The sequence below is a fragment of the Rhamphochromis longiceps genome, linkage group LG18 (assembly GCF_057381845.1).
Source record: "Rhamphochromis longiceps isolate RC_006_pf linkage group LG18, R_longiceps_female_GT1.1, whole genome shotgun sequence".
NCBI lineage: Eukaryota > Metazoa > Chordata > Actinopteri > Cichliformes > Cichlidae > Rhamphochromis > Rhamphochromis longiceps.
In genome coordinates, this window is record NC_140574.1 from 5,204,076 (window position 1) to 5,231,013 (window position 26,938).

The 26,938-nt window shown below is 42.3% G+C and overlaps 2 protein-coding genes and 1 long non-coding RNA gene across 3 annotated transcripts; all 3 read left to right on the plus strand.

Moving 5' to 3' along the window:
• The first annotated feature begins 828 nt into the window (after positions 1-828).
• On the plus strand, positions 829-6,140 carry LOC146647556 (uncharacterized). Its single transcript, XM_085389981.1, has 2 exons — positions 829-2,427; positions 5,940-6,140. The coding sequence occupies exons 1-2, from the start codon at positions 1,846-1,848 to the stop codon at positions 6,138-6,140; spliced, it is 783 nt and encodes a 260-aa protein (XP_085246107.1). The 5' UTR covers positions 829-1,845.
• A 9,903-nt stretch (positions 6,141-16,043) lies between these two features.
• LOC146647557 (tripartite motif-containing protein 16-like) lies at positions 16,044-19,053 on the plus strand. Its single transcript, XM_085389133.1, has 2 exons — positions 16,044-16,129; positions 17,191-19,053. The coding sequence occupies exon 2, from the start codon at positions 17,305-17,307 to the stop codon at positions 19,027-19,029; it is 1,725 nt and encodes a 574-aa protein (XP_085245259.1). The 5' UTR covers positions 16,044-16,129; positions 17,191-17,304; the 3' UTR covers positions 19,030-19,053.
• Positions 19,054-23,491: 4,438 nt separating this feature from the next.
• Positions 23,492-25,745, plus strand: LOC146647558 (uncharacterized). The gene is made up of 3 exons (XR_014908617.1): positions 23,492-23,935; positions 24,029-24,109; positions 25,111-25,745. It is a non-coding gene; the product is annotated as an uncharacterized LOC146647558 (long non-coding RNA).
• The last annotated feature ends 1,193 nt before the right edge of the window (positions 25,746-26,938 follow it).

Consider the following 26,938-nt stretch of genomic DNA (forward strand, 5'->3'; position numbering starts at 1 on the left):
CACTGAAAAAGCAAAGATTTGTTGTTTTGTCTGTTCAGGTGAACAGACAAAACAACATTAAGTCATCAAATAAAGATGTGTTTTACTTAAAGTAAAATTTGATCAAAATAAAACTTGTTTAATTCATCTTTGCTGAGGATTCTCCTTCATTACTATTTTTTTGTTTTTTGTTTTGTTTTTACCCATGGTGCATTTTGACAAATAAGAAAACTGAATCAGGTTAAAGTGTGCACAAAGACAGTCACACTGCAAATGATCTGAAGACTTGCATCTGTTGCTCTAACCCCCAACTAGTTTAGACAGATTTCCTGGTTCTACCAGAGGTTTTTTCCTTCAAGAAGGGAGTTCTTCCTTCCCACTGTTGCTGAGTGTTTGCTCATAGTGGGTTGTAAAAGCATAAAAGTTAATAAGAGGCATTCATAGCAGAGTTATCACAGCGGGAACTATATAGCTTAAATGTACAATTTCTACAGGACGAATTATAACTTCATTATGTATAAAAGCTCCTGTGGATAATTACTCCTATTTGTAACTTTACACAAGAGAAAGTTTGCTGTCACACTATTTATAACAGGTTGGATTTTGTCCTCTGAGTTGAGCCTTTGGTTGCAGTTTATTGAAGAATTTCCTCTAAAGTAGCTGTTGATAAAGATTTAAAGTCCTGTTTATATACAGAAATATGCTTTAGTTCATGTTTTTTTACATGTCTGTGTAGCAGGTTGAAAAAGCTACATGTTTATTTTTGTAAGAAAACCAATTACCCCCTTACTTTTTTGTTTATTATTGTGACTTATTTTGACATTGTTATGTGTCGCCAGACCATGGTTATATTTCATTATGCCAGTAGATGGTGCTCTTGCACTGCTGTGGAACTACCAGAGAGACTAGCTATAGGCTCTGCGCATGCGCAGCTCAGAAATAAATGAGCTCCGGCCTGAGCAAGACGCTAACTTCGGTGTCCTCTCTATTAATCCACAGGTACTGACAAACAAACTTTTATGTTACCGAACTGGTTCTAAATGTCATGTAAGTTGAGTAACAACTGTTCGGCTATATTTTGAGATGAGAGTGATGATGTTGTTTTGTGGTATTTTGTTGTAATGAGTATTAGTGTATCATCGGCATAATGCTATAATGCTACGTAGCACTATAAGTATATGCTATGACAGTGGCAACCTGCGACTTCCGAAAATGTGTTGTAGTGTTTGTTTTAGTGTTAGCCAAGCAGTACTGAGTACATGTATTAAGAGGAAAGCTTTTTGTTGGTGAAACAACGTTGCAGTCGTCTGCCGCCATGTTATGTTGCGTTCAAGGGACGCCATGTTCAAAAGTAATAGCGTATATGGCGCGAATGTGGGGAAAGGTTGTGTGAATGTGGTATGTTGTTATGCTTTAACCGTGAGTGTTTTGTTTAAGTTGTGAGTATGTAAAGTCATTTTGAATTAGTTTGTATTTATTTTGCTTTTGAGAGAATGCTTTTTGTAACTTCATTTTTGTTTATGAACTCTGTTATTTTATGGGAAGAATGCATGGTCTAGTGTGATTTGTATTGTGTATATGTAGAGAAATAAATGAGCTCCGGCCTGAGCAAGACGCTAACTTCGGTGTCCTCTCTATTAATCCACAGTTTGCTCATATTTGGCTACGCAGTGCTCTCTAGCCTGTGTGCCGCTTGCTGCCGGTCCAGATTCCCCTAGGTCTGGTGCCGGTAACAACTGGGGGCTCGTCCGGGATCGTCTAGTGGTGACGTGTGTGCCAAACGACCAGAACTGGTGTCCAAAGTCTCAGGGAAGGCTGCATTGAGTGCGTCATCCAGGGAGCCCAGGTCACAGTCAAAACGTCAAGATGGCCACTGTTACCCCACGGCGGTTGTTGATAGTAAAGATCCAGAAAAGACTTTGTGATTTGAGTGTGAGCCAGCTGCGCACTGTGGTTTCTTCAGTGGAGGATGGCAGTATGACTCGCAATCTTGATGGCTTAGATGAACCAGAACTGTATGACCTGATCGTTGAGTACATCAGAGGTGAAAAGTTGAGAGCATTGGAGGATGAAGGTATGGCCCAGCTCTTGCTCCTCGACGACATCGTGAGTGACCTGCTGTCAACGGACGTCGGAGGGGCTGGAGATCATCTGGCCGTGCCGCTTGAGATGGAAGACATTCCTAACCAGCAGCAGGAGTGCCCTACTTCACCCCACACTGACCCCACACATCCTGACAGACACCTGGCTATGCCAGCTGACCACATCCCCACTCTACCATCACACCCTAACAAAGACTCTCACACACAGCCCATTCTACCGCAGGACAGAGACATCTCTACCTTTCCCTCATCCGTGCTAAGAGACACTGATACGCCCACCAAGAACTTCAACATCCCAGCTTCAGTGTCACCGGCGCCTAGTGTCGCTGGGGTTTCCCCTGGCAGGGTGAGTCGTCCGTCCAGAGGATATGACCAAGTTTTGAGTCTCAGTGATGTGGCAGCTTTGTTTCCACGCAGAGAATTCAAGTTGCATGGTGGACAAATTTCAGATCTTGGCTCGGATATGTCCTACAGTAGTCTGTGCAAACAAATTGATGAGGGGTTATAAGAAGGGTTTACTGAGTGTGAAATAATCAGAACCGTGCTAAAGATAATGAAGCCTGGTACTCTCAAGGAAATGTTAACCAACAAAGATGATTTGACAGTTGATGGTTTGAAGAAACTTCTCCGCTCTCATATTCGAGACAAGAATAGTGCTGAACTCTTTCAAGAGCTAAGTAATGCTAAGCAGCAAGACAAAGAGAGTGCACAGCAGTTTTTGTACAGAATTATAGGGTTAAAACAGCGTGTACTATTTGAGTCACGACAGCCTGGTGCAGACTTTAGCTATGACAAAAAGCTTGTGCAGGGCACATTTCTTCATACACTTTATCAAGGGTTCAATGAAAAAAACAACTATGTGAGACAAGACCTCAAACCTTTTCTTAATGACTTGCAGGTTAGTGACGACTTTTTGCTTGAACAGATTACAAAGTCCACCAGTGAGGAAGCTGAGAGACTGAGGCGACTGGGTACAGCATCTAAAATTAGACCTGTGACTATAAGTGCCGCTCAGCTTGCTAACACTGACTTGACTGAGCAAGCGAAGGTTGACACTGAGCTACAGGCTAACCGTGCAGCTATTAGAGAACTGACTGCCCAAGTGTCTTCATTGACCAGACAGCTAACTAAAGTGGTGAGCCAGACTGATAGTGTGACATCTGGAGACTCCTGCTCGCCCCTGAACCACCCTCCAACACCTCCAGCTGAGAACCGGGGCAGATGTGGTGATTGTGTACAGCAAGGCAAAGTGAGCTGCCCCCACTGTTTTGTGTGTGGCCAGCCAGGACACCGGGCTATTGGCTGCCTGCGGCGTAAGGTGTCGGGAAACGGGGTGAGGTCACTGGAGAGGGGCTGCCAGTGACCGAACAAGCCGAGGAGTCCCCAGCACACACCAGTTTTACTAAGACTTCAAGTGTGGTGAGATCAAATGCACCCAGTCCTGCACCACCAGTGAAACCCACTGCACAGCTTATTGGGAACAGATGTATGGTCTCATGTGCCATCAATGGAGTACCACTTAAGATGCTGCTTGATTCAGGGGCCCAAGTGACCATGGTGTCAAGAGCATGGATAGAGAAAAACATCCCCCACATTAAGATCAAGCCACTTGAGTCCCTCCTTTCAGACCAGCCTCTGGAAATAGCGGCAGCTAATGGTACAGACGTTCCATTTGATGGTTGGGCAGACACGGAACTTCAAATTCAGAGTGTGAACTATGGGCATGTCGCCATACAAGTGCCAGTGCTTATCAGTCAGCACAACCTTAACTGTCCTATTTTAGGCAGCAACGTAATAGCTGAAATCCTAAAAACCAATAAAGAACAGAGAGGTGGGGCTGACCTTTCTGCGCTCCTCAAAGAAGCATTAAGTGTCAGCAGCAGTGCAGTAGATGCTCTAGTTTCAGCACTTCAGATGCCCACCCCTGATGAAATAGATCCTGAGTGTAGTGTGAGAACAGGAAAAAAAGGTGTAATGATTCCTGCAGGACAGATTTGTGAAGTAAAGTGTAGAGTCAGAGAATGGCCAAGAGGTGGCCCACGACTCTTCCAACCAAATCTAGAGAACAGCTGCCCCGAGGGTTTGGAGTTGTTCCCAGCTTTGGTAGATGTCCCCAGTGGGTTGACAAAAATTGTTAAGATTCCCATTCAGAATCCTACCAAACATGACATTTTTCTCTCCAAAAGAACAGTCTTAGGTACATTGGAAGAGGTGACTGAAGTAAAACCTGTCAAGTATCTCTCCGCTGACGCAGGGTCATCAGCCCATACAAATGTAAAAGTGTGTTCAGTTCAGCTAGGTAACGAAAAGCACCAGACAGAAGTCAATGAAGGTCAGAGATGGCATCCACCTGTTGATTTGTCCTACCTGACAGAGGATGAACAAAAGGTAGTTAGAGATATGTTGTATGAACAGTCAGATGTTTTTGCCCAAAGTGACTCTGACATTGGTTGCATCCCAAGCTTGCAGTTGAAAATTAATCTGAAAGACGATACGCCTGTCCAGACATCCTACAATTCGGTCCCCAAACCTTTGTATAAAGAGGTAAAAGAATATGTTCAGAATTTGCTGGACAACGGCTGGATCAGAAAGTCCACATCACCCTACTCATCTCCGGTGGTGTGTGTCCGAAAGAAAGACAAAAGCTTACGCTTGTGTATTGACTTTCGGGGCCTTAACCGTAAAACCATTGCTGACCGCCACCCACTACCACGCATCCAAGACCTGCTGGATAATTTGGGGGGCTATTCATGGTTTTCAATACTCGACCAGGGTAGTGCGTACCACCAGGGCTTTGTTGATGAAAGCTCAAGACACCTGACAGCATTCAGCACGCCGTGGGGGTTGTACGAGTGGATCCGCCTCCCATTTGGCCTTACCAACGCCCCAGCAGCATTTCAGAGATGCATGGAGGGGGTCCTTGATGGTCTGAGGGATGAGTGCTGCTCACCATATTTAGATGATGTGCTTTGCTTTTCCAAGACTTTTCATGACCATGTTGATGATCTGAGGCATGTGCTTTGCCGCCTGCGAGAGCATGGTGTGAAGCTACGTCCCAAAAAATGTGAACTGTTTAAGCGTCAGGTCAGGTATGTTGGGCGCTTGGTGACCAGTGAAGGTGTCCAGATAGACCCAAAAGATCTCGAAGCAGTGGAACATTTGAGAGACCGAGAGCCAAAGAACGTGGGAGAGGTCAGAGCACTCCTAGGGTTTCTAGGTTATTACAGGACATTCATTCAGGACTTTTCTAGAATAGCGAGACCACTGTTTAAGCTTATTGAGAGTCCCAGTGATCCTAGCCTGCAATGTAGCTCAACTAGAGCCAAAATCAAGTTAAAGCGCACAAATGGTGGTCAGCTTCCTTCCAAAACACCAGTGCAATGGACCGCAGAACATCGTACTGTGGTGTCACGTCTGGTGGATATGTTAACCAGTCCACCTGTCCTGGCTTACCCAGATTTCAGTTTGCCCTTTGTGCTACACACAGATGCATCAAATGAAGGCCTGGGGGCTGTGCTTTATCAGCAACAGGGGGAAAAGCTCTGTATCATTGCTTATGGTTCCAGGACACTCACACCTGCTGAGAAAAATTACCATCTCCATTCTGGCAAGCTTGAATTCCTTGCCCTGAAGTGGGCAATTTGTGATAAATTTAGGGATTACCTCTACTATGCACCCACTTTCACAGTGTACACAGATAATAATCCCCTCACATACATCTTGAGCACAGCAAAGTTAAACGCTGTGGGACATCGGTGGGTGGGCGAATTAGCTGACTTCCATTTCACTGTAAAGTATAGACCAGGCAAGTCCAACACAGACGCTGACACGCTCTCCCGCTATCCATTGCCACTCCAGGAACACCTCATGGAGTATACTGAGACACTGTCCCCAGAAGTGGTTTCTGCAATCTGGCAAGGAGACAAAGCCATGAGAGACGGTGATGTACCATGGGTGGCTGCACTGCACTGTGTTGATGACACACCCCCTGAAGGTGCCCCTGTCATCACCCCAGAAAACATCAGGGCTGCGCAGAGGGAGGACCCCCCCTATCTGTGAGGTGATAAATTTGAAAAGGAGTAGATGGAGTCCTAATAGTAAAGATAAGAGACAGCTAGGACAAGAGACACGTAGGCTAGTACATGAATGGAACAGACTTGTACTTGAGGAAGGAATACTGTACAGACAGACTGGACAAAGAAAACAGCTGATTCTACCCAGTAAGCTGAAGCAAACTGTACTGAAACACCTGCATGATGATATGGGACATGTTGGTGCTGACAAAGTCATTCAGTTAGCAAGGGAGAGGTTTTACTGGCCTTTTATGCAGCGTGAAATTGAGGACTATGTCATTCGCCAGTGCCCTTGTATCAAACAGAAACGGCCAAGTGTCCCAGAGAGAGCACCAATGGGCTCGATAACAACCAGTGCCCCCTTTGAACTCATTTCGGTTGACTATTTACATCTAGAACCAAGTAAAGGTGGCTTTGAGTACATTTTAGTCTTGGTAGATCACTTTACCCGTTTTGCCCAAGCTTACCCGACTAAGAATAAATCTGGCAAAACAGCAGCTGAGAAAATCTTTCTTGACTTTATCCCGCGTTTCGGGTACCCTGAAAAGCTGCATCATGACCAAGGCCGGGAGTTTGAGAACAACCTTTTCCAAAGACTCAAACAGCTGGCAGGAATAGGCCACTCTCGAACAACCCCCTACCACCCACAGGGAAATCCTGTTGAGCGTCTAAATAGAACACTTCTACAAATGCTACGGACTCTTCATGAGGAGAAAAAGGCAGAATGGAAGGATCATTTGCCCCATATAGTCCATGCATATAACTGCACAAGACATGAGGCAACGGGCTATTCACCTTTCTTCCTCCTTTATGGAAGAGCCCCACGCTTGCCTGTTGATCTGCTTTTTGATTTAAAACCTGAAAAAGAGTCACAGTCCAGACAGGAGTATGCACAAAAGTGGGCTGCACGCATGCAGGAAGCCTATAAAATTGCTTCAGAAAACAGTGCAAAGTCCTCTGCAAAGGGGAAAAAGCATTATGATCAGCACATCAAAGGCATCGCACTGCAACCAGGAGATCGAGTGCTTGTCAGAAATCTCTCCGAGCGAGGTGGTCCAGGCAAACTACGTGCCTACTGGGAAAAGAAAATTCACAGAGTTGTTGAGAAGATTGGAGATGGACCTGTATATAGGGTACAATCAGAAACAGGAGACAAAACCTTTCGTGTCCTGCATCGAAACCTCCTGCTGCTTGTGACTGATTTGCCGGTAGAGCAAGATCAGCAGGGACGTCAGAAAAGACAAACGCAAAGACTGGGAGAGACAAACCCCAATGAAACAGTGGAACATGAGTCTGATCATTCGGATGAAGAGGAAGGGTACACATACAGCCTGAGAACTATACCTGTGTATCAGTGGAGGAGAGTTAACCCCAAAAGGCCTCAGCCGAGACCACACAGTGAACTGAGAGCTGTAGCTCCCGAGTTTCAGCCAATAAGACACGAAATGGAATCAGTGGAAGTGCAGCAGGGAAGTGCAGTCCCACCAGCTGTATCTACAGAACCAGCAGATTTCCCAATGCCTGTTGTTTCATCACCAACTGTGGAAACCCAGGAGGAACCTGCAACTGAGGATCTTATGGAGGACACAGGGTCGGAGAGCTGTGTGGATAACAGGGACCCTGCCCCAGAGACACCAGAATGGGATGTGCCACCAATACGGAGGTCGACCAGAGCTGTGAAACCGAGAGAGGTTTTTACATATAGCCAAATGGGACAGCCTTCATATCAGCTCTGGAGACCTGGCGCAAACATGATGCTTGCGTATGTTCCCTGCCACATGCCACTTTACCCAGCTGTTCCTGACTGTTATTACCCCACACCAGTATGGACATGTTAGACTGGTGACCAAAAGACCTTTTGACATTACTCCTGGAACTGTAATAGTTTTGACTATTAGACTTTAAAGACTTTGGGCAAACGCCATGAAGTGTGTTAGTTTGGTTCCAGATGTCCGGAGCCATCTCTTAAAGCAGGGGAGAGTGTAGCAGGTTGAAAAAGCTACATGTTTATTTTTGTAAGAAAACCAATTACCCCCTTACTTTTTTGTTTATTATTGTGACTTATTTTGACATTGTTATGTGTCGCCAGACCATGGTTATATTTCATTATGCCAGTAGATGGTGCTCTTGCACTGCTGTGGAACTACCAGAGAGACTAGCTATAGGCTCTGCGCATGCGCAGCTCAGAAATAAATGAGCTCCGGCCTGAGCAAGACGCTAACTTCGGTGTCCTCTCTATTAATCCACAGGTACTGACAAACAAACTTTTATGTTACCGAACTGGTTCTAAATGTCATGTAAGTTGAGTAACAACTGTTCGGCTATATTTTGAGATGAGAGTGATGATGTTGTTTTGTGGTATTTTGTTGTAATGAGTATTAGTGTATCATCGGCATAATGCTATAATGCTACGTAGCACTATAAGTATATGCTATGACAGTGGCAACCTGCGACTTCCGAAAATGTGTTGTAGTGTTTGTTTTAGTGTTAGCCAAGCAGTACTGAGTACATGTATTAAGAGGAAAGCTTTTTGTTGGTGAAACAACGTTGCAGTCGTCTGCCGCCATGTTATGTTGCGTTCAAGGGACGCCATGTTCAAAAGTAATAGCGTATATGGCGCGAATGTGGGGAAAGGTTGTGTGAATGTGGTATGTTGTTATGCTTTAACCGTGAGTGTTTTGTTTAAGTTGTGAGTATGTAAAGTCATTTTGAATTAGTTTGTATTTATTTTGCTTTTGAGAGAATGCTTTTTGTAACTTCATTTTTGTTTATGAACTCTGTTATTTTATGGGAAGAATGCATGGTCTAGTGTGATTTGTATTGTGTATATGTAGAGAAATAAATGAGCTCCGGCCTGAGCAAGACGCTAACTTCGGTGTCCTCTCTATTAATCCACAGTTTGCTCATATTTGGCTACGCAGTGCTCTCTAGCCTGTGTGCCGCTTGCTGCCGGTCCAGATTCCCCTAGGTCTGGTGCCGGTAACATCTGCCTCAGTGGATCAGTAGAAGATCTGGCACAGGAAACTAGATGATGAAAAAGGGTACGAATACACATATATATCTATATAGATACAGATATATATATACACACACACACACACACACACACAGGTTGCAACGTAGTATTTTCATTTTTTCTTAGCATTTCTTTAACGTCTTGGTGCAAAAGAATACCTGCATGTGTGTGTAAAGAAGTGTTACATATATACTCAAAGCAGTTGGAAAAAAGAACTACAAATTTGGAAAGGAATTTATTCATGTTCTTACTCATAGATGGAGTACATGGTTTAAAAAACACTGAGGAAACAGATATGAGGCGGCTGTATCAACATAAAAACATTAACACAGTTAAAAATGAATAAAAAGTTGCACGCTTAAACTTATTTCTCTACAGTTTGTACAATTCATCCATGTAACAATAGGTTCTCTCTTAATATAGTAGTTAATTAAAATATCTTTACATAAAAATACATTTTTAAGTACTCTCCGGTGGAAGTCTGTTGTGGCTTATGTTTCTAAATGACACAACCATAAAGCAGCCCACAGAATATACAAATATGTCTTTGATAAGTGAATGTTGGCTCCCACAATGGCCTGTTAAGTTATTGCAAAAACAATTTACTGCATAATATGTCAGATTAGAACATGTTATAAGCACAAACTGAAGGGGAAACAATAAAAACAAAAATTAAAAAACAAATACTAAATTAAGTTAAAGGATATTTCTTACTATACTATATAATTGTATAATGTTGCGTTTGATTGCAAATGAAAACCCACCAAGAAAAAAAGAAAGAAAGAAAAAGAGAGAATAGAGTTTAATTTATTCAAAACACATTCTTTTCTTTTATTTAAGCTGTAGCGAGATTCAAATGGACAAAAGAGAAAGAAAAATATTACAGATTTGTTTTATTAATCATGAATAAACTTTATTATACACAACTCTAAATTTCATTTGGTCTTAGTCAGATGTGTTTTTAATTAAATCCTGCAACACTGTGCTCGCTGCCATCACTTTATATCTTAGTGTGCAATTATTACAATATTTTTCCCCCTTAACTCTCAACTCGCGTGTTTAAAATGTCTGTGATCATATTTGTCCGTTGACTTCTGTCTGGGCCTCGAACGATTCATCAGACAGGTTGGCAGCCTCCAACTGATGCTCCAGACTTTCATCATCGCCTCTATTCTGATCAACTCTTATCTTAAACTTAGTGATGAACTCATTACTGGCCAGCGCGCCCTCCTTTTTAGGGCATGTGGGCTTTGATAACAGCCGGCTTTCCAGTCGCTCTGCAAAGAAAATTCACAAAACATTTCTTATTTGGTAAGCTTGTTAACACATTTTAGTTCAGTTTTGCTGAAAGTTATAGCATGCATCAGGTAAGAAGCAATTGGTTTTTAAAAAGCATATACATTCCCCAAAACATTTTTATTATGTGCATTCTGGAGAATAAAAGATTGTACACAATTTCCCTTTTTAAAGTAAAAAGATTATTAAGTCTAATTCTTACTTATTCAGTAGATTAAAGTACTGAAACATCATTATTCATAAAATATGCACATTACAAAATTAAAGTTATTCAAAAATTACTCAAGTACTTACTCCAATACTCACATTATTCAAGTAAATTTAATTTTTGCCAATGTAATGTCACATAAAATCTTAATCTGAATAAGGGATTTGAACCCCACTGTCACGGCCAGGGGATCAGCAGGCCGCTGACTAGTAGTGTTCTCTCTCTCGCTCTCTCGCCAGGGCGGAACTCATGGTGGGTTCACGCCCTCGGCCCACGCCCCTCTGAAGAAGAAACACCTGGGCCTCATCAGTGCAGCCAGCATTTAAGCCAGGGAGTGGCTTCTACTCATCGCTGGATCGTGTGTGTGACTCGCGTCAGTGCAGCCCGGCTCTCAGCAAGTTCTCTTTTGCTTCCCTGTGCAAAACCTCTAACGTGTGTTTCCTTCTGTACATAGATCCCCTGGACCCGACTCTGCATTCCCCGAGCGGATTCCCTTTTTGTGTGAGTGTTTGGAGAGGAGCAAGGCCCTGTGCTTTGTATGTCGCTTACTACATCCAAGATCAAATGAAACATCCAAGATCAAATCATCGCGCTAACCGTGAGCTCGCTAATCCGGTTCCCCGAACACACCTGCTGTTGACGATTAGTACAGCTGGATGAAGTAATGTGCGATCACTGGGTGCCGTAAAAGGGGATACGCATCGATAGCAGAAACAGTGATCGGCAACCCGCTGATTGGTTGGCGAAAATGGCGAAGGAGCGCGCTCGGTATTTTTCGGCAGCAGAGCAAGAACTCTTGAGTGAGGGATTTCAGGAGTTTCAGAGTTTAATTAAAACGCAAGGGAACACTGCAAAGGCTGCAAAAGCAAGGAGCGAGGGCTGGCAGAAAGTTGCTGACAAATCAAACTCGTAAGTAATCCAATAATAACAATAATAATGGAGTGGATTTATATAGCGCTTTTCAAGGCACCCAAAGCGCTTTACAATGCCACTATTCATTCACTCTCACATTCACACACTAGTGGAGGCAGCTACGGTTGTAGCCACAGCTGCCCTGGGGCAGACTGACAGAAGCCAGGCTGCCATATTGCGCCATCGGCCCCTCTGGCCAACACCAGTAGGCGGTAGGGTAGATTTATCATATCACACCATATTATCCAATATTATATTACATTATATTATATTATAATATGTTATATTATATCCCCTTTCACATTAGAGCCACAACAGGACCCACTAGAACATGGGAACAAGTAAAAGTGAAATATAAGAATATTCTACAGAATGGTAATATTTATTATGTATATTGCTTTTCGTCTCTTGGAAAGAGAGCCTGAAATAATCTGTTTGTTTGTTTATAACAGCAACCAAGAAAAGGGCAGAGCAAAAAAAAAGATAGGTGGTGGTCCTGCACCCCCTCGTCAACAAGTTGGTTAAGTGAATAATACCCTCACGGGAAAATCGATATGTCTCTATGAGCACACTGTCGCGCTGAGCTAAAGGATCCTGTCTGTCCCGCAATATACGCTGAATTCTGAGGACTCTCCTTATCAATCTTGCACCTTCCGCAATGGGTTGCTCGCGTAAACGGACAGGATATGACTGCGACAGACTTCCCAAATCCACCTTCGCTTTTATAGCCGTGGTCTCTCATCTTGATTACACGAAGTAATTTACAATTACTACTCTGAAATATGAATTACATCTGTAATAATCACATACATGTAATAGAATGTTAATAGTACATTTCCCTTTTTTAGGGAATGACCTGTATGTATCTGTGTGACATCAATAAAAGGATCAAGTGCTGCATTATCTTTAGTTACATTGATGTTATTTATTTATGGTGAAACAGTGGTGGAATATCGCTGTTGCTTTCGTATGAATGACGCGGGCATACCTGCGTGGCCACGATCTAATCCTGTTTACATAAAGTAAACCTGCTCCCCAGCAGGTTTACGCTTACGGCTCTGTTGCTATGACAGCAAGTCCCGGATGGGCTTCGGGGAACCGAACGATCCAGGATCACGCGAAATCGTCAACAAGCTAATCCAGCTAACTCACTTAGCGCGGTACGAAGCACAGGCCCCAAGTGTCTTTTCCCTACCTGGATTTCCCCGGAGCCTTTTCCCTGTCACCGCTTTGTATATAGCACTATCCCCTGCACTGTTTGTATATACACCTGGTGGAACTGTAATAAATACTGACTGTGCCTCTGAGTCCTGCGTGTGAGTCCTCAAGCGAACCGTGACACCCACACACATGAGAGCTTAGCAGTGAAGCTCTCTCTTAAAGGGACGTCCACACACTGTCTGGGGATAGTCTCACCACCCGATCGTTGGGGGGGTCCTCTGTGCGGGGGTGAAGGTCTGTGCCTCAAAGCGAGCGAAGAATTTGTTTAGCTCATCCGGTAAAGACATGAAACCAATATTAAATTCAGTTCTTTTGAATTCTTTTGGCGGCAGAAAAAGACTGTACTCAGAGTGGTCAAAGCTCAAAAAATTATCTTTATTTTACATTTCCGGAGACGGAGACCTGAACACACGAACACACACGCTCAGGTCTGAAAGCAGTAGCAGCCAGCATGGTTATATTTCTGCAGCACGTCTCACACACACTCAGTTAGTTCCTCTTTCTTTTTGTGTTAGATTTCCGGTGCAGCTCTGCACTAAACTTCCTCTTTTTAAAGTCTGTTGCCAGGGCAACCTGTCACCCTCTGACCTAGTTTTTGTCTCGTCTGAGCTTAGTTTCTAAAAGCCTCTCTTATTAAAATACATAAAACAATATAATAAGAAAATAAGCACTACGAATACATTAATTACATGACACCAACAACAGTCTGCAGAGTGGGCTTGTAGTCTGTGATGGTCTGTATTCCTTGTCACAGCCTCCGAGTGTCTCAGCTGTCACTGAAGCTTTGTGAAATCCTCCTGGAGTACTGCCTTGTTAACCAGTATAATGAATCAGAAAATAGTGATTTTAATAACAGACCTCACCAAGAGTGTGTGTGTGTGTGTGTGTGTGTGTGTGTGTGTGTGTGTGTGTGTGTGTGTGTGTGTGTGTGTGTGCACATATACATGGCCAATAAACACAATTCAGATTCTTATATTTCTGTTTTGCCTACGTCGTTGGGTTTGAAGGATCTCTTCACGTGTGTCTTGCTGGTGTCTGCTTACATCTGCTATTTGTCTGTTTGACTTGCTCCAGTCGCCACAGATGGCCCCATGCTGCATTGTGTTCTAGCACAAAGTGTGTTTGTGCTAGGATCAGTTATAACAACCATCATTCACCTGTGGAGTGTAAATTACTATTTGACTTGTGTATTTTTTATTTTCTTTGTTTTAAAAGCATGTGTGATGTTTTAAAATGCTTGGAGTAGATTTTAGTAGTTCTTCTTGTATGACTGTGAGCAATGAGCCTGGTGCTAAGTGTCCTATTACAGGTTTAAAAGTAGGATAAGCTAGTAGCCGTGGGGCCTTCATGCCAGTGGGTTGTTTTCCACATTCCTTTTGTTTTACACCACCTTGTGTATATAGGTGGTTGGTTTGTACGTGTGCCTTTTTTCTCCCCATGGTCCTCAGCTACTGGTAAGTCCAGCTCAATATTTGGTTGTTTTCCTTCACAGTCAACCTTTATACTGATTCATGCTGCACTTGTTTTAACTTCTGTTTTATTTGTATTTGTTTGTTTGTTTTTAACAAATATATTGAATAAAAGTATTTTGATATTGAAACCAGTCTGCATCAGTAATAATAATAATAATAATGGATTGGATTTATATAGCACTTTTCAAGGCACCCAAAGCGCTTTACAATACCACTATTCATTCACTCTCACATTCACACACTGGTGGAGGCAGCTACAGGTGTAGCCACAGCTGCCCTGGGGCAGACTGACAGAAGCGAGGCTGCCATATCGCGCCATCGGCCCCTCTGGCCAACACCAGTTGGCCAGTAGTGTATTCGAGCCTGCGTTATCATTTGTTTGGCTTGTTTGAAACTACAATCTTTATATTTCATAGCGGTGAAATTCCCCTAGGTTGCGGTGTTGCATTTTAATCATAACCCCCCCTGAAAAACCTCACCAGACATTATGTTTTTGAGACCTGGGTGGAGATTCAGTTCAATTCAGTTTTCACTTCCATCATACAATGTGAAATCCTTTGGTTCCTAACATAGTACTCAGTTCATATCAGCTCAGATATCCAGCATGAGTTTTTTTTCCCTTTTCAGATCTGAAGTGTGTTCAAAGCCTTGTTTTAATTTGTTTCAGATCCGGATATAATGCCTATTTATGTCCTGTTTCATATGTAACATGAGTTCGCCTTCTGAGGCTGCACATTAAAATGTACTCTCAGCTATTTGTTCAAAAGTCACTGAAAACAAGTGAAATAGTGCAGCAAGGAAATCAGATGGACGAAATAAGATTCTATTTTGATCTGTTTGGATCTACTGAAGGATCCGGTGACTATTCCCTGTGGACACAGCTACTGCATGAACTGTATTAAAACCCTTCTGGGATGAAGGGAAGAAAATCTATAGCTGCCCTCAGTGCAGATAGACTTTCACATCGAGACATGTCCTGATGGAAAACACCATGTAAGCAGATTTAGTGGAGGAGCTGAAGAAGACTGGACTCCAAGCTGGACCTGAAGATGTGGCCTGTGATGTCTGCACTGGGAGAAAAATGAAAGCCTTCAAGTCCGGTTATGATGAGGTGATAAAGATGTTCTGCTATAGGAAAATTTATGCAGATGTGTTTACATTTTTATGTTGAATATTCTTTTTAAGATTTGCTACAAAAACTGAGGCAGGATTTAAATGGCTAGTTTTGATCTTTTTAGCTATAATTTGTTAAATTTTAAATTCCTTCAAGTTTTTTGTAAACTGGAGTGTCCATTATGAATAATTGAATTATTTGCACTGGTAATAAATACAGTAAAATACATTCACGAATAACAAAAAGTTTTTTCGTTTTCAAATTTTTTTTAAAATATAACCCAACAATACAACAATGCACCAAAATTTTCAGGACTGTGGATGATACAAAGTGCTGCTGTAACTGTGACAGGGTGGAAAACTACCCTTATAGCCCCTTAGCAGTACCAAAAGACTCCATACAGGTGTTATTCATAAGTTGATTTTGTACTAAAAGAGTTGACAGTAAAAAAAAGGCACTCAGTTAATACAAATTCTTAAGCCTGAAAACAATGTAAATACACTGCGAAATTGTTTTAAATTGGTTATTTTTCATGTTGCATTAATGGTTGTCATTTGATTCAAGAGAACTGCGATCTGTACATCAGTAATCGGCTAGTAAGTCTTTTCTGGGATCGATTGGTAATGGCTTCTTTCTCTACCAGGGGGCTTTCGCGCTCTCTCTCCTCATTACAAAACTACTGCAGAAGAGAAGCATCTCAAAATCACCCTCGTCATTCTTTCCTCCGTGTTTTAAGGTAATGGTGATCAAAACAGGATATTTTATACTCTGTACGTTGTTGAGATATTTTATAGGTAGTCTTTCGTTATTTTGTGAGCTTCAGAAACATTTTATTATAGATTTTTAGTGGGTAGACCGCGGTTTTGAGCCTCAGTTGCACAATGGCCATTAAGCTAACGGCAGAAGCTACACTGGTCATTTGTATAATAATTCTTACATAATGAGTAAACCATATGTTTGATTTATTGTAGACAGTTGTTCCCATGCTTATTTTGAGAAAAAGTCAACACGTGAGATTAGTTGTTTCAAGAAAAACTGCCATGGCTGCTGTACCCTCTACAAAATGCCTTGTTTAGATGAGTTAAGAGTGTAACAAATTCATCCTGTTTAATCCACAAGGGCAGGGGTGTCAAAGTCCTGAAACTTTTACATGTGTCCCTGCTGCAACACACCTGAATAAAATGAGTAGGTCATTAGCAAGAGTCTTGACTACATGCTGAGGTGGGAACCCCTAAACCTCAACATTTTTAACTTAACATTCAGCAATTATTTCAACTCAAAACGTTCAGTTATCAGCATTCACACTGCAGTTTCTTCAGAAAATGCATTTTCTAGTTTGAAATAAATGAAAGTGTTGGGAAAAAATGTACTTCAACAATAAAAATGCTTATATTGTGCCACGTTCATTCATGAGCTGCTATAACATGAATCTAATGGCTGAATTGTCACCTCAGTATGCAGTCAGGGCTCTTGCTAATTGATCTAATTTTATTGAGGTGTGTTGGAGCAGCGACACATGTAAAAGTTTCAGGACCTCAAGGACTGGAGTTTTGACACCTGTGCACAAGGGTGTAACCAGCGTTATCATGGAGCGCTTTATTATTATCTCAAAAGGTACTATACCAATAAAGTTTTACCTTACTTAAATCATCACCACAAGGCATTTCATATAGGCTAAGTTACTAGTTAACAAGGTTAGCTAGGTCACAGTTTTAACTGCATATTGTAAATCAAACATAACAAACCCTGGCACTGATGAAATAAGCATTTATGACTTGTTGCTGCCTCACTTCACAGATGTGTCTGTATCAGGATGGGTCTAAACAACATGGTGTAAATGCAGTTGCTGGTGAGCCTCATTTCCTGTAGGAGGTGAACAAGAGCAGAGATCTGTTTCCCTTCAGAGCACAGATGTTGTTTCTGTTCAGAGAAAGTCAAACTGTCGGACAGTCACTGAGAGACGGTGAAACGGCACAGCACATGAATCAAATGGATCAAACAAAAATCTGCTGTTCAGTCTGTTTGGATCTACTGAAGGATCCGGTGACTATTCCCTGTGGACACAGCTACTGCATGAACTGTATTAAAAGCTTCTGGGATGAAGAGGAAGAGAAGAAAATCTACAGCTGCCCTCAGTGCCGGAGGACTTTCACAGCGAGGCCTGTCCTGATGAAAAACACCATGTTAGCAGATTTAGTGGAGGAGCTGAAGAAGACTGGACTCCAAGCTGCTCCTGCTGATCACTGCTATGCTGGACCTGAAGATGTGGCCTGTGATTTCTGCACTGGAAGAAAAATGAAAGCATTCAAGTCCTGTTTATTCTGTCTGGCATCTTACTGTGAGAAACACCTTCAGCCTCATTATGATGTGGCTCCATTAAAGAAACACAAGCTGGTGGAGCCCTCCAAGAAGCTCCAGGAGAACATCTGCTCTCGTCATGATGAGGTGATGAAGATGTTCTGCCGTACTGATCAGCAGAGTATCTGTTATCTCTGCCCTGTGGATGAACATAAAGGCCACGACACAGTCTCAGCTGCAGCAGAAAGGACTGAGAGGCAGAGAGAGCTGGAGGTGAGTCGACAAAACATCCAGCAGAGAATCCAGGACAGAGAGAAAGATGTGAAGCTGCTTCAACAGGAGGTGGAGGCCATCAATCAGTCTGCTGATCAAACAGTGGAGCACAGTGAGAAGATCTTCACTGAGCTGATCCATCTCATCCAGAAAAGAAGCTCTGATGTGAAGCAGCAGATCAGATCCCAGCAGGAAACTGAAGTGAGTCGAGTCAAAGAGCTTCAGGAGAAGCTGGAGCAGGAGATCACTGAGCTGAAGAGGAAAGATGCTGAGCTGAAGCAGCTATTGAAGCAGCTCTCACACACAGAGGATCACATCCAGTTTCTACACAACTACCCCTCACTGTCAGCACTCAGTGAGTCTACAGACTCATCCAGCATCAATATCCGTCCTCTGAGCTACTTTGAGGATGTGACAGCAGCTGTGTCAGAGGTCAGAGATAAACTACAGGACATTCTGAGAGAACAATGGACAAACATCTCACTGACAGTCACTGAAGTGGAGCCAGAGCCAAAGACCAGAGCTGAATTCTTAAAATATTCATGTGAAATCACACTGGATCCAAACACAGCAAACACATGGCTGTTATTATCAGAGGAGAACAGAAAAGTAACATTAATGAAACAACAGTCTTATTCTGATCATCCAGACAGATTCACTGTATGGTCTCAGGTCCTGAGTAGAGAGAGTCTGACTGGACGTTGTTACTGGGAGGTGGAGTGGAGAGGGGGAGGAGTTTATGTAGCAGTCGCATACAAGAATATCAGCAGAAAAGAATATGAATCAAATTTTAGATATAATGACAAATCTTGCTCATTAGAGTGTTACAACAACAGTTTTACATTTTGGTGCAACAACATCAAAACTCGTGTCTCAGGTCCTCAGTCCTCCAGAGTAGGAGTGTACCTGGATCACAGAGCAGGTATTTTGTCCTTCTACAGCGTCTCTGAAACCATGACTCTCCTCCACAGAGTCCAGACCACATTCACTCAGCCGCTCTATGCTGGACTGACATTTTACTACAATGCATTTGGAGACTCTGCTGAGTTGATTAAGCTCAAATAGACTGAAGTCTTTCATATTGTGTTTCTGAGTTTTTAATCAGTAAAGTCTTGCTTTGCTAGAAATCAATAAAGAATAAAGTTTTAAACATGCAGCTGTATGTTAGAAGTCAAAGGGTCCTTAAGTCTTCTGTAAATTGACGGGGATCAAATGAAGGACACAAGTATCTGTTCTTACTCTAATAAATGCTGCTTTAATATCCAACAGACTATTTTCCTTCCTCATCAGCAGTAAACAGCTCGACTGCGTCTGTGCATTTGTGTCCTCCATACTTGTTTCCACAGACATCTCAGGCTTGATGCCACGATGCAGTGTAGAAACCTGACAACCCTCTGACTCATGTTCAAATGTTCAAGGACATTTCTCAGGATCATGTATGACCCCTTTTTGACATTTGGACTTTCATTAATAATATTTGTGTTTCTGAGTCATTTTTGTGGAGACTTCTGTCCAACGTAGTGTCCAAATGAAGCCTGAAGCTTTTCTTCACCCTCTTGTCAGATGGTCAGCAACAAAACTCTGTTCCAACCAATGTCTGATAAGAGATGAGACACAGCAGCTGAGCAAATGATCATTTCATGCTGAAGACATCCTCAGACAGAATTAAACACATACATAAACACAGCCTGGTGCCAATAACACAGCTAATGACACTGCTGTATCACTGGCTTTACTGATTAAAGACCATATCTGAAGGAAATCTTTGAACACAACAGAAAGTGACCTTTTAAACCTGCCACACTGATGCTGCATTCAAGGACCATTAAAAACATTTGAAAGGACTTAAGAACATGAAGAAAATGTGACTTGTTTCTCTGTAATGAAGCTGTTTTAGTGAAGAAAGTTGAAAGGTCACAGAGCGACTGCTGAATCTTCTGCTCTAAACATGAACTCTGAACTTTGTGATGCTTCAGGAGGAAAACTGCTTCAGTTATTCTCTCAGATTAGTTTCATATTTTCTGCATCAGATTTGAGTGAGATCCTGGAATGAAGACAGAAGAAAAGACTTTGTTCAAAGTTTGATTTATAGTCAAACCTTCCAGTTTATTCACACAATAAAACATCAACACAATATATGAATTCATTCATTAAAATCACAGTTTTTCCTCATTTGTTTGATGATTTTGACAAAAACAAACACAAACACACACACATGGTCTGCCATACTCATAAAGAGAAATGTCGTCATTGTTCAATACAAATATTCCAGAAACATTTAGAGGATAGAGAAGTTTACATTTTGATGTGGAGAAATATTTTAGTAAATCAAAATGATGATGAGCAGTGATAGCCTCCATAAACAGTCACAGGAAAGATCTCCTTTAAGAAAGCCCAGCAGAGGATGTACTTCCTGAGGCAGCTGAAGAAATTCAACCTGCCAACACGGACGATGATGCAGTTCTACACTGCAATCATCGAGTCCATCCTCACCTCCTCCATCACCGTGTGGTACGCTGGAGCCACTATCAGGGACAAACAGAGACTGCAGCGTGTTGTGCGCTCTGCTGAGAAGGTGATTGGCTGCAGACTCCCATCTCTGCAGGACCTGTACACCTCCAGGACACTGGGGCGTGCAGCTCGGATCTCAGCTGACCCTTCTCACCCTGGACACAGTCTGTTTGACCCGCTCCCCTCAGGCAGGAGGCTCCGGTCCATTCGCACCAGAACCTCTCGCCATAAGAACAGTTTCTTCCCCTCTGCTGTCGGACACATGAACAATAACCGTATGACTGTTCCCACCCCTGGCACATGACCCTACGCTGTGTTCACTGCAACATTCCATGTTTGGCACTGATCACCACCCGCACTCATGTATATATCTTTCTACGTAGCACTCTTAATTCTTATTCTTATCTTTATTTTTTCATGTCTATTTAAGCGTTATCTGACAGTATGTTTGCACTGAAGCACCGCAGCAATTTCCTAATGTTGTAAACCTGCTCAACATTTGGCAATAAAACCCTTTCTGATTCTGATTCTGAGGACCTCGGTGCTGCTGCATACACACCTCCACACCACATTATACACCTGAACACCACAGGGCTAGTGATGGAAATTCCAGCTGTTTTTAGAGAACCGGCTCTTTTGGCTCCTAACCGGCTCTTCAGGTTGTTTTGTTGTTTTACAGTTTTTTACAGACGCTAGGACACATTTCTCAATACTTAGGTCACTTTTGCAAAACTCTTCACACAATTCTCCTAACTGACCCTCAGCCTGGCAAAGCAGTTCATTTCACATTCAAAATGCACTACAACTACCAAAACACTTCATTCAGGTCTCAAATAAACTCATTCTTCCAGAACACTAGCAAAGGTTGACAGCCGACAAACACACTTTGTCACCCACAAAACAATGACCTAAAAAACACTAACAACATGTAGCATTACGCAGTGTTTTCCTGTGTAAAACAAGGACACATCTCTGTTTATAATTTCAATATATGTTACTGGAATGAATCAGACATCATGTATTTATGTTTATGTATTTCTATTTTTTTGCACTAAGTAATCCAAAATACAAGAATTTGTATACACACCATCCACTGATACACATACAATAGTAATGCTAATCTACTCGGTCTTCTCCATTTGGCCACAGGTTCTCATCCACATCACATTTTATGTCATCTAGGGCAATACACCTAGGAAAGAATCTTCTGGCTGCCAGAATTGAAGGAGTTGAAAAAATGGAAGGAGTAACACCTGTGTAGATGTTCATCTACAATGACAATCAGCTGTGGCTGGTTAAACTGCATTTTTAGATTTAAAATATGTTTCAATAAAATAATGCTGTTGGATTTTGCTGTCTTTTTAAGTTTTGCATTGTGTTATTGTTTTGGCCATAAGTTTAACAGTTTTGAAAACAGTATGTAAGCACATGCAAAATGTCCTGTACGTACAAAGGTTTTTGGCAGTTGTTGTGTCTGAGTGAGAAGATAATTCATGAAATTTGAGAGATGTAGTCATTGAATGCATTTTGTGCCAAAACAATGATAACTGGTCCTCAGTTTAGCCCACATAGACTTCTGTTGTGCTCACTGTGTGAGGAGTTTTGCAAACGTGACCTAAGTATTGAGAAATGTGTCCTAGCGTCTGTAAAAAACTGTAAACATAAATATGTGCCAGTTACCAGAACTTATATGCAGTTTCACTGAGGTTTAATTATGCTCAGGTTCTCAATACTGGAAATAAATGAAATAATTAAAAATAAATATGTTTAAGTTAATGAGGATAATGAATCAGAAAATAGAGTAACAGTGACTTTAATAACAGACCTCACCAAGAGTCTGACCGTGGTGTGTGTGTGTGTGTGTGTGTGTGTGTGTGTGTGTGTGTGTGTGTGTGTGTGTGTGTGTGTGTGTCTGTGTGTGCCTGTTTGTCTGTGTCTATATGTCAGGTCGGGTCTTAGACTCCACCTCTCTGGGAACTCCCAGGCCCTCCAAGGCCTGTCTCCCCTCACCACACTCCTTGCCGGTGACTGATGGGTTGGTGCATTGGTGGTTCTTGGTGTCATGGGCTGGGCATTCAGGTATGTACCGGCTCACTCCTGGTGGCTACCTGGCGGGGCCTGGCGCCTGTTGCTCGGTCAGGCCTCCTCCGGGGTGCGGGGGGCCCTCCGGCAGAGGGCCCCTCCGGCCTCTGGGCCTGCAGCTCGGTTCACTCTGGCACAGCTGGCTGCCGGCAGAGCCGGCAGGCACGCCGGTGCAGCCCCCTCTAGCTTCTGCTCTGTGGCTACTGGGTGACGTCTCGTCTGGGGATCCTCAGGCCTTCCCATGAGGGTGGCACGGATGCCCCTCCCGTGGTCCTCCTTGGGCTCTCGCACTCTGAGGCCTCTGGATGTCTGGGGCCTGGATCTCCTCCATGCCTGCTTCATGCCCTGGGGGACGGGGCTATGGCTCGCTACATCCTCTTGCAGACCATTACATGTGGAAACCATTTGATGTTATCAGGGCCCTGGCTCTTGTTCACATTAACTGTATGAAAGGCCTTTTGGACATCGCTGAGTTCAGTGATGAAGTGTTGAGTATCTTTCAGTTTCTGTTTCAGTTCAGAAGAACTAAAACGAGCATCAAGCATATTCAAATCTCTGTCTGGCTTAAAACCGTCTACAATGATCTGACTGCTGCTCTGGGGATTTTGAAACCCTGATATGGTTTTCATACAAGTCCAGGCAGACCCAAAATTTTTTGCAGCAAATTTGCTTTCAAGAAGGTTTTTGTAGATCTGTTTTGCTTTCAAGAGCTCGATTTTCAAGTCTTTGGTGACTGCCTGAAAGTCAGTAACAGCCCCCTCTTTAAAAGCCTGTCTCTTTTTCCTTGAACAGGATTTGATGCATTTGGTGACCCATGGCTTATTGTTAGGGTACACTTTAGCACGCTTAAGGGGTATAATCATGTCTTTACAAAAAACTGCATATGAGCTAACATCCACCAAAGCATCAAGACTGAATAAAAACTTCCCAATCTGTAAATTTAAAACATTCCTGCAAGGTAAGCACAGATTCTTCTGACCACATGATTGATTGATGATAACACAATTTTATCACCCCCCGAAAATTCACGTTCAAAGCAACATATCAGCCCGATATCACACAGAACTGTCACATGACATCAAACACGAGCTGTCAGCTCTGCAGAGTGGGCAATCATAATGAAGCAGTTCATTATAAGCTGCAGACTCAAGCTGCTCTTCATATATTTGCCCACCAGATGTCACCAAAGAGGACTGTGATGAAAGCTTCGAGTAATGAACCGTTTTTCATTACAAGCTCGGCCAACTGACTACAATCTACAATAAACTAATATGGCTTTTCAATCCTCTCTTCAATCACTTGGTACCACCAGGAACCTTTAAATGGGCACTCAAGCTGCCTGGAGACTGTTTTGTCGTGCACATCAGAGAAACCACAGGTAAGACAATCTTATCCAAAAGGTCAGTGTAACAGTATTGTTTTCCACCAGCTTAACCAAACTTCCCACACTAACTGGAATTTCTTTTCCCAGGCAAACATTAAACAGCAGTAGCTGGAAAACTGGAAAACCTAAAGCCAAATAATCAATAAGACATAACAAACTTTTGCATGAGTGAGTATTGATAAACTGAGCATAATTAAAACTCAGTGAAACCACATATAAGTTCTGGTAACTGGCACATATTTATGTTTAATATGTTGTTTTATATTTTGATCAGTTTCAGGTGTTTGTGCGACTGTGTTAACCATCAGTAAAACCACATATAAATCACACTTCTTTAACAATTACAACACTTGATGCTGTTTTTCTGATTCAGGATTATGTGTGTGATGAGTTGGCCACACAGTTCTTATCTTTCTGCTTCAGACACACACAAAACTGCCGAGGTTGAAGCTTCAGTCTCTTTCTACCCCAGGTCTCACCACATTTCCAAAATGTAAACTCTGAGTCTCATAAGAAATGTGGTTCAAAAAGATGTGCTGATCTATGAATGCATCCTTACTGAAAGCTAAAGATGTCCAGCAGACAAAAACAGCAGCTGAATGAACAGTTATCATGAGCGAGTGTACAAACACTATCACAGGAAATAACAGAAATAAACTGTAGTTTCCATTTATACCTGTAGTATTTTTTCAGCTCCATGTCATCTTCCAATATGTCAAAATATGATTTCATTGTATCTTAAACAAATACAAACTTCTTTCTTCCCCCCAGAGAGCCAACAGTTTACTATCAGAACTGAGGCTGATCATTAACAGGGAGCAGCAGGTAACAAGGTCATCAGCAGTGGAGGAAAGTATGGAAGTAATACTCAGCTTCATATTTGAAGATACTCGAGTATCTTAGCTGCAGGTCTGGAACAATGGTTTTATTTCCTTTCCCATTAAACATCTCACACAGCCCCTCATCTGTGACCCTTAGCAAACCCACTGGATATCTACCTGTACATAAAGGAGATCAGATCAGTTCCATCTAGACCAGCTGTAACAGGAAAATGCTGCTTACACTTTGATGCATCACTTTCAGTTTGTCATATAAGACAATATATCAGATTGAGGCATTATTTTCCTGCAGTGAGTAAATCTACTTTGTACTTTACTCTTTTCTTTTAGGTAAAGGCTCTAAACAGTACTTGTACACTGTGGAAATCCCATAAGAACGTCTCCTGAACTCTGAAAAATAACAAAACAAGACTAAAAGGAGGTCATGGGTGCTGATGATGATGCTGATGATGAGGAGGAGTAGCATGCATTTAAAAAGTGACTGATGTCCTAGAATACAACAGAACAGTGTCTCTACAAACTTATGAAAACATGACAGTCTTGCATTAGTTTGTATTCTTATGATTTCAAAAAACGAGGGAAAAATCTCCTTGAAATGCACAATTCCTTTTTGTTATTTCTTAGTGTGTGACGTATTTTATTGGCTTTATGATTGGTGCAAACAGTTTCCTGATTCATAATGGAAATAGATTTTAGACACAGGAGGAACACGCAGTGATCAGCAGGAGCAGCTTGGAGTCCAGTCTTCTTCACACTGAGGAGGGACATATATGCAGGAACAGTTGTCATAACTGTTACAACCACCAGATGGCGAAAGAGTCCCACTGCAACTTTAAGCCATGAAGGATGTGTCTTAATGTTTGCTTGTGATAAATCTGCTTTATGTGAGTCTTTTTCAGAGAGTAACAGTAATATGTCTGATTATATGTCTTTAATCAGTAAAGTCTCGCTTTGCTAGAAATAAATAAATAAATAATAAAATTGTAAACATGCAGCTTTATGTTAGAAGTCAAAGGGTCCTTAAGTCTTCTGTAAATTGACGGGGATCAAATGAAGGACACAAGTATCTGTTCTTACTCTAATAAATGCTGCTTTAATATCCAACAGACTATTTTCCTTCCTCATCAGCAGCAAACAGCTCGACTGCGTCTGTGCATTTGTGTCCTCCATACTTGTTTCCACAGACATCTCAGGCTTGATGCCACGATGCAGTGTAGAAACCTGACAACCCTCTGACTCATGTTCAAATGTTCAAGGACATTTCTCAGGATCATGTATGACCCCTTTTTGACATTTGGACTTTCATTAATAATATTTGTGTTTCTGAGTCATTTTTGTGGAGACTTCTGTCCAACGTAGTGTCCAAATGAAGCCTGAAGCTTTTCTTCACCCTCTTGTCAGATGGTCAGCAACAAAACTCTGTTCCAACCAATGTCTGATAAGAGATGAGACACAGCAGCTGAGCAAATGATCATTTCATGCTGAAGACATCCTCAGACAGAATTAAACACATACATAAACACAGCCTGGTGCCAATAACACAGCTAATGACACTGCTGTATCACTGGCTTTACTGATTAAAGACCATATCTGAAGGAAATCTTTGAACACAACAGAAAGTGACCTGAGAAGGTGATTGGCTGCAGACTCCCATCTCTGCAGGACCTGTACACCTCCAGGACACTGGGGCGCGCAGCTCGGATCTCAGCTGACCCTTCTCACCCTGGACACAGTCTGTTTGACCTGCTCCCCTCAGGCAGGAGGCTCCGGTCCATTCGCACCAGAACCTCTCGCCATAAGAACAGTTTCTTCCCCTCTGCTGTCGGACACATGAACAATAACCGTATGACTGTTCCCACCCCTGGCACATGACCCTACGCTGTGTTCACTGCAACATTCCATGTTTGGCACTGATCACCACCCGCACTCATGTATATATCTTTCTACGTAGCACTCTTAATTCTTATTCTTATCTTTATTTTTTCATGTCTATTTAAGCGTTATCTGACAGTATGTTTGCACTGAAGCACCGCAGCAATTTCCTAATGTTGTAAACCTGCTCAACATTTGGCAATAAAACCCTTTCTGATTCTGATTCTGAGGACCTCGGTGCTGCTGCATACACACCTCCACACCACATTATACACCTGAACACCAC

Bases quoted from the DNA above. Each gene is read 5' to 3' on its own strand.
- LOC146647556 (XM_085389981.1), top strand. From the start codon at position 1,846: ATGGCCACTGTTACCCCACGGCGGTTGTTGATAGTAAAGATCCAGAAA. The intron at 2,428-5,939 runs GTGAGTCGTCCG...TTGCCACTCCAG, and splicing joins CTGGGGTTTCCCCTGGCAGG to GAACACCTCATGGAGTATAC.
- LOC146647557 (XM_085389133.1), top strand. From the start codon at position 17,305: ATGTTGTTTCTGTTCAGAGAAAGTCAAACTGTCGGACAGTCACTGAGA.